Raw genomic sequence first — 7,778 nt, 5'->3', positions numbered from 1 at the left:
CATTCTCCCCTCGGGACTTTGGAAACATACACACTCACCTGGCATGTTTTTTCACCAAATCTGGGACTGCAACTGTGGGCTTGGCCATGTGGGATCTAGCCTTCTTCACCACAACACCACCTGTCTGGCCCTTTCCTAGCTATTCTTGCATGTTTATTTTCCACATAAATTTTATAAATTGTCTAGACCTTGTGTAACACTGGAAGAAAAACTTTTTATGGAATCACATTACATGTAGATATTAGATTGTGGTATAGATCCATCTGATCCAAGTTCTACCAATATTGTTCTATTTCTTAAGTCCATTTCTGTTTTTCAGAAGTATTTTTAAGTTTTCCTCAAATAAATAAGATTTTCACAATTCCGGTTAAGATTTTCCTAAGCACCTATCTTTTTGTGGCTATTACAATAGATTTTCTTTTCAAGTATATCTTTAAACTGCTAGCTGTTTGTACATGTGAAGGCTGTGGATTATCTTTTAATTTTGAAACCATCTCAAGTTTACAGAAAAGTGAGTAGAGTATAAAATTTTTATTTTCCTGGGACCAGCAGTTGGTGTAATGGCTATGTCGCTGGATTCCCATGTAGTAGACCGCAGTTTGAGTCCTGGACTCGGTGGCTTAAACTCACGCCGGGCGCGTGTGCGTGCATGCCCAAGATCCCAAGAGGAGACTAGAGGAGAAGGGATTGCAGCATGGTCATCCCCCCTAGGGGGTGATTTCTGTCTCCCTGTCTCTCTCTGTCTTTCTGGCAAGCGCATGCGCCCTATAGCAAAAGCCTCTCCAAAAAAAATTTATTTTTCTGAACTGTGGTGTTCATCACTTCCAAAATATTTCAGAGTATAGTTCCTACAAACCAGATGCCCTCTGACATAACCACAATACACCCATCAAACTCACAACATTAACATCAATACCATCTATTACCTCTAAACCTCAGACACAGAAAACTAGATCTTTGGTTTGCTTATTTGTTTTATTTGTTTGTTTGTTTTTTAGAGTTTTTGTTTTTGTTTTGTTTGTGTTTTTACTACAGGGCACATGTGCTTGTCAGACAAGACACAAAGAGAGTGAGAAATCACCTGTAGAGGGTATGGCCATGCTACAACCTCTTTTCTTCCATTGTCTTCTCAGGATTTTAGGCACACATGCACATGTGCCTGGCATAGTTTTCAAGCCACAGGGACCAGGACTAGAATCATGCAGTGGGCCATGTGGGATCCAGCATTTTTAACCACCCAGCCACCTGCTGGCCTAAAAGCCTAGCTCTTTAGCCTGAATATACTTGCTTCTTTGATTAATCCCCAGAGATTTGCAGAATGACTCTTTATCTGGCTCCACCTCTCTTCCTCTCTGGGGTCCCCTCCTACAGGCACACAGGCCCTGACACTCCACAGCAGGAGCTCCTTCATGATAATGCCTGGTGCACCCTACTCAGTCTGCTCTGACACACTGCTCCAGATTGCCTCCTCTGAGGAGGCCTCTGTCATCCCACGAGCTCAGACACCCCCTATTAGACAATTCCTCCAGGAATACCTTCCTCAGCCTAACTGTGCTTCTACTCTTCTTGCTAGGCTATCTGTCCACAGGGATGCCGCCTCATTTCACATGTATTCTGATGCCCCAAGTCAGGCTGCCCAGTACAGGGTCTCGAAACCAGACTGGAATGAAAAAGTGGGAGGCTACATTGGCAGGGGACTGGCATGGGGGATTTTCCACCCACATGAGGGATTTTCCACCCACACAGGTTTGCACTTTCCCTTAGGCTTACTGTAGCTCCCATCCTGGCAATCACTCGACAATGGTTTCATTTCTTTGGTTTATGTTTTACTACTTTTTGAGAGAATTATGATCACAATATTTAAAACCAACCAGATTTCAAGTACATGACTCTCTTGTATTTTTTCCCCCATTATCAGGCAATCTTCAAGATAATTCTTTCAGCAAATGGTACAGAAAGATTAAAAAAAAAAAAAAAAGGTATTTCTCAGAGCAAGAAAGTGGCGTGGTAGTTACGTCACTGGTATCCTACATAGCCAACTACAGTTCAAGTTCCAGACCTAGAGGCTCACTTTCTCGCTTTCTCTCTTTCTCTCTCTGTCTCTCTCTGGTAAATGCATGTGCCCTATAGCAAATTTAAAAATAATAATGATAAATAAAATGAAATAAATAATTTTTAATGTAGCCCCCTACACAGTGGTCCGAGAATACCACCTTGGTTCTCTGGCATCAGTTCCCACTTCACATGGTATAAGCAATTCATTAAAGACAATAACTTTTGAGGGAACCAAACTTCTACCAGTCTCAGTACACATGGTTTGGATATAGCAGACCCTAACTCACCCAAGGAGTATGACCTGGCTTAGGCCAGTCGGTGGTTTTAACTCCTCTCCATGTACCTAGAAGCAGGCATTCAGATCATACTTTCTTAAATGATTGCCTCTGTGTCTCTCTCATCCCTCCAATTCTTCTTACAGCAGGACTACAACACACCTCCCCCCTGAGGAACATGGCCTGTTTCTTCCTTTTTAATCCAAATGGGAGTTGTTGTTTTTTTCTAATTTACCAAAAGACACATATGCTCATCAGAGAGAGACAAAGAGAGAGTGAAAAAAATACCCCTAGTGGGGCATGGTCATGCCATAATCCCTTCTCTTCCATTTCTCCCTCCTTTTAGGATTTTGGGCATGCACGCACATATGCCCAGTGTGTTTATCGAGCCACTGATTAGGACTCAAACCACACAGTCAGACATGTGGGATCCAGCTGTCATCAGCTGGCCCATTTGGGAGCATTTGATCATTCCAAGCCATGAAATATGGTGGAATGATACTATGTGACAGAAAAGTCTAGGTAATAAAAAAGACAAAGCTTCTGCCAGGCTTGCATTTGGGGGGACGATCACTAAGGAGAAGCCAACCATCATGTTGTAGGGAACACCATGCAGTGAGACAACATGGAGAGGCCCTCATGCAGAGGAAATGAAACTTCCAACCAACTGCCAGCATCAACAGCTGAAGGCTAGATGTTTAGTGAGTAAGCCTTAAGAAGATTCTCACTTCTAGGCTTCACGCTGCTCCTGTTCACTCCACAGGAAGCAGAGACAAAACATCCACACCAACCCTGACCAAATTGCATATTTGTAGTCAAAGTAAATATAACTCTGTGTTTGTGTGTATGTTTCTTTCTTTTCCGTTTTTTTTTACACATTTAATCATTGTACATCTTTATATCAAACAAAATTAATTTTCCCAGCATGAAACACATTAATCCATTCCAAAATATTTTTGAAAACATTATCATCAACAGATTATTTTCCATTTTTGTTTCTGTTAAATATTTTGCCTTTTTTCCCCTTTTATTCTCTTCTTCCCACCCCTAGTTGCATACCCTCCTCCCACATTGTCTCAACAAATAAGCACTTTAGCAACTGAGATGTGGCCTCTTCAGCATTTCTCCCACTCTATTCTCCCTATCTTTCCAACCATGGCCCTCACCACTCTTCTCTAATCACTGATGTTTTTGTCTGTTCAACAGAGTCAAGGAAACCTGTTATTCCTATATCTCTGAAAAGATGAAGGCCACACGAAACAATACTCCTGATCATTTAAATAGATGCAAGAATATGGAAGCATTCATGGATTAATCATAATGGAGCTCAGACATCTCAGGCTCAAGGGCCTACTATCAGCCAGTGCAACATCTACAATCATATGAACATAACCTGCTTTTTCTGTTATCTGCTGGTGTGGTCTTTATTATGAGCACCAAGAGCAATGGGTTCATATTTAGTGACTGATAAGTTCTTACTCAACTCTGGCCTGAGGGTTTGGTCAGATTGTGCTGCAAGACTGAGATAATCTTACCTGATATAGCTCCTTACAACACTAGAGGAGACGACAGGGCTTAAAGACAAGCAGAAATCATCAGCAGCTCTGACCAGGTAGCCATCCTAAGAAGATGCAGCTGCTCCTGCTCCTGTTGGCCTTCCTTCTGTGCCCCAGGGCTGAAGCAGGTGAGTGACCATCCCCACAAACATCCCCTCCCAATCCCAGCCTAAAGTCCCTCTCAGATGCCATACACTCAGATATATCTTGGCTCTGGGTCATCTCCAGGAACTTTATGAACCCTACATCCAATCTCACCCACAGATCAGCAAGTCTGATGCTGAATAGAAACTCAGGAATAATGCGGATAAGGCTGTTCTCCATAAGAGCTAGTAGATATGATTCCTTCCTTAAATCCTACCCTTGTCATCCAGAAAGTCGCTTCCCTTATAAAAGTATTTGGAAGAAGGTTGGAAGCTTGGAATAAGAAATAACTAATTCCATATAAAAACCAGCTTGGAAAAAGGGCTTGGTTTCTATTACCAAGGTAAGGCCAATAACTTTCTAACTGAATGGCAAAATCTACTTATCAATCTCCAACCAAATCCCTTCTCCAAACTTTGCATTCCCATACCTCCCAAGAAAGAAATCTAAAGCCCAGTTCATCTCAGAATTGATGACATCTGGTCACTTAAATTTTATTTTATCTTGACTTAGGTTCAATTTCTCTCTGGTCATTTTTCAGTTATTGTTGTTCAGTTTGGTTTTGGTTTCAGTTTTTATATATCCTGATATTTAGCATTTTCCAGTAACACATGGGTACAGTGGATTTATAAGCCCCATCTTCCCAACTGCTCATCATCCCATCAGCATGACCAAGAATCCCACTAGCACTACCCCAGCCAACCCTCGCCCACAGCTATTGGGAGTCATTCCTTCATGCACCCAGAACATTTACTGGGCACATGTTTTGGTTCAATCTCTAGTAGATAAAGATCAAACACAATCAACCTCTTAAGCTCATTTCACAATATTACAAACCAACTGCAGCTTTTGGTCTGGGAAACAAAAGGAGAAGGAAGACAAGGGGAACTTCAGAGATAGGACTTTCCAGGCTCTATGGGACCTCCACTACTTAATGCCAAACACAAATGCTGTCTGTCAACAGAAATGTCTGAATCAGGACTTAAGGAAGAAAGGCTGTTCTCTTTGTCAAGGGGAGAATCTGAGTCCCAACAGGTCACTTTGCAAGTCAGAAATACTCTCCAGAGAACCCTCAGGGCTCCCTTCTTAGCTGCTACTGGCTACTACTGACCCCACTACCCACCACCCCACCTGATTCCTTACTTCTGTAGTTTATCCCAGTGTCAACTTCTTCAGCCTTTGGCTCCATGAAAAGAGAAAGCAAAGTAGGCTTTTGTTTCAGGGAAAATCATTGGAGGCCAGGAAGCGAGGCGTCATTCTCATCCCTACATGGCATTTCTTCGGATCCGGACTCCAGATGATGTGAAAAGATGTGGGGGTTTCCTTGTGCGTGAGGACTTTGTGCTAACAGCAGCTCACTGCGGGGGAGGGTAAGTTCAGACCTTGTTCCTGAGCTTCTATACGCCATCCTAGGGGAGCCTCTTTCTTTGGGGCTATAAATATGGGCCCCATACTAAGAGCTCCTTGAAGGATAGGCAAACTTTGGGAAAAGAGGGGCAGGTGAATGTAAGTGGCCTGATGAAAAGAAAAAGAACACACCTGTCAAAGGTGGGTGGGAAGGAGGTCAAGGTTGTGTCCTAAAGCCCAGAGTAGAGACTAGAGAAAATTGTTTCACTTGGAGACAGTCAGGCTCTGTGCAAGACTGAGTATGCGACATCTGCTCCAGAAACTTCCACCCAGCCCTGGCTGCCTGTAGACAAAGGGCATGAGACACTCTGCCCCAGGCCCCATGCTCTAGAATTTCTCTCAACTCCTGCCCTGCTTCACCCAGGGATGTCCACCTCCCTTCACAGCTCCCAGAGCTACATCCCTTGTGACTTGCTCTCCCTCTCTGCTCCCTGTGTAGCTCAATAAATGTCACCTTGGGGGCCCACAACATCGCGGAGCAGGAGAAGACGCAGCAGGTCATTCCTGTAGCAAGAGCTATTCCCCACCCGAGCTATATTTCTAAAAGACCCTTCAATGACATCATGTTACTGCAGGTGAGCCCCATTACTCCATTGGCCATTGAACACTTTGATGTTTAGTTTTTTGCAACTTCATTATCTCATTCCCATACCTTCTTCCCGATATGACCTCCTTCTCGATATTACCTCCTTCCCAGTGTCACTCGTCCCAGGGTCATAGAGTAGGCAACCCTGTAACTGTCCAGAATCTTTTTGAGCTATTGATAGATTTAAGATTTCTTTCCTCTACCTTCAGCTGAATAGGAAGGCCAGATTGACTCCTGCGGTTCGCCTTCTCGCGCTACCCAGTGGATCGCAGGTGACACCAGGGATGGTATGCAGTGTGGCAGGCTGGGGACGTATTGGATTATTTGAAACAACACAGAAACTCCACGAGGTAGACCTGGAAGTTCAAAAGGATGAGCTGTGTGTTTCTCGCTACAAAGACTGTTATAATAAAACCACCCAAATATGTGTGGGGGACCCAAAGAAGTGGAAGACTTCTTTTAAGGTGAGATTACCAGCACTTTCCATGCTTAGCCTGTACACAACAGAGCTTTGAGGGGATCCAGGACAGTGGAAGATAGCCATACCTATCAACACTAAGCCTTTACAACCAACTCAGTCTCTGGTTTCTTCTACCTGGGGCAGAATAGGATAGTTGCTGTCCTCACAGCCACTTTATGGAGGAGTGACAGGTCCAGCCTTAGTCAACTAGAAAGAATCATCAGGACCAGGAGAGAATCCCAAGGTGAAGGGAGGTGGCAAGGTCTGCTTGACTCTGATAACATGCACAGCCCCCTAACATAGACACCCACCCATGGGAGGAAGGAAGAGCAGGACCTAGAGGAGGCAGTTCAGTTCTTTCTCTCTTTGCCCACAGGGGGATTCTGGAGGCCCTCTCGTGTGTAACAATGTAGCCCACGGCATTGTCTCCTTTGGAACAAAAGATGCAAAACCTCCACGTGTCTACACCAGGATCTCCAGCTTTCTGTCCTGGATAAGAAGTACAATGAAGCAGTTCAAACTGCAGGGTGCAGACTGAGGTGCTTCCAGGATTGGTCTGTCTATCTTCTCCAGGCAGAGGCCAAAAGCACATCAGGTGGTGAGGGTCATGTGCAGGTTCCCAGAATTAATAAACTTCATCTCCAGAGTGGAAGTGATTGATTCTTCCTTCACCCAAAAACACAACATTCCATAGGTACCAGCCATGTGTCTAGAGCCATCTGTTCATGTTTTGATTTGTCTTATTGCTTTGCCCTCTAGCATATTCCATCTTTCACTTCTAGAGTAAAAAAACATGTTGTGTTGATACTGTCAACCTAGACAAAAGACTGATACATGATGAGTGAAAGAAAAGTGGTGTTTTGTTTTGTTTTGTTTTTGTTTTTTGAGTCAAGGCTTAGGATAAGTAACCCAGATGAACAACAACCTCTTGTTCCCTAGAAATGTGCTCATTGAAATGGTGGCTGAGAAGGCTGGTTTCTAGTACAAAGAGAAGGGCAAAGAGGGAAGGCTGCCAAGTTGTGTATCTAGAGTTTACATTCTGCCAGTCAAGTTAACTTGAGTCACACAGCACACACTTGAGTACCCTGGGTCTGATAGGCCAGAGGACTGGAGGAAGGGGATCTCTGTGTGACTAGACCCTAAAGAGGGTATGCATTCTCTCTCTCTCTCTCTCTCTCTCTCTCCCTACCCCCCCTTTTTCTCTCTCCCTTTGGCTCATGCATTTACACATGCTCTGTCATAAATTTTTTTAAAAAAAGTTTACACTAGAGCATTTTAAATTACACAATAGGGCC

General features: G+C 43.8%; 1 protein-coding gene across 1 annotated transcript; it reads left to right on the top strand.

Annotated features, from left to right (window-relative positions):
• The first annotated feature begins 3,918 nt into the window (after positions 1–3,918).
• LOC102491528 (mast cell protease 3) lies at positions 3,919–7,122 on the top strand. The gene is made up of 5 exons (XM_006144612.2): positions 3,919–4,014; positions 5,253–5,400; positions 5,877–6,012; positions 6,233–6,487; positions 6,860–7,122. Exons 1-5 carry the CDS (start codon positions 3,960–3,962, stop codon positions 7,019–7,021), a joined length of 756 nt encoding a protein of 251 aa, XP_006144674.1. The 5' UTR covers positions 3,919–3,959; the 3' UTR covers positions 7,022–7,122.
• Positions 7,123–7,778: the final 656 nt, after the last annotated feature.

The sequence above is a fragment of the Tupaia chinensis genome, unplaced genomic scaffold (assembly GCF_000334495.1).
Source record: "Tupaia chinensis unplaced genomic scaffold, TupChi_1.0 Scaffold000126_2, whole genome shotgun sequence".
Classification (NCBI taxonomy): Eukaryota; Metazoa; Chordata; class Mammalia; order Scandentia; family Tupaiidae; genus Tupaia; species Tupaia belangeri.
The sequence above is the reverse complement of the archived record's forward strand: the minus strand, read 5'-3'. Positions and strand labels throughout refer to the sequence as shown.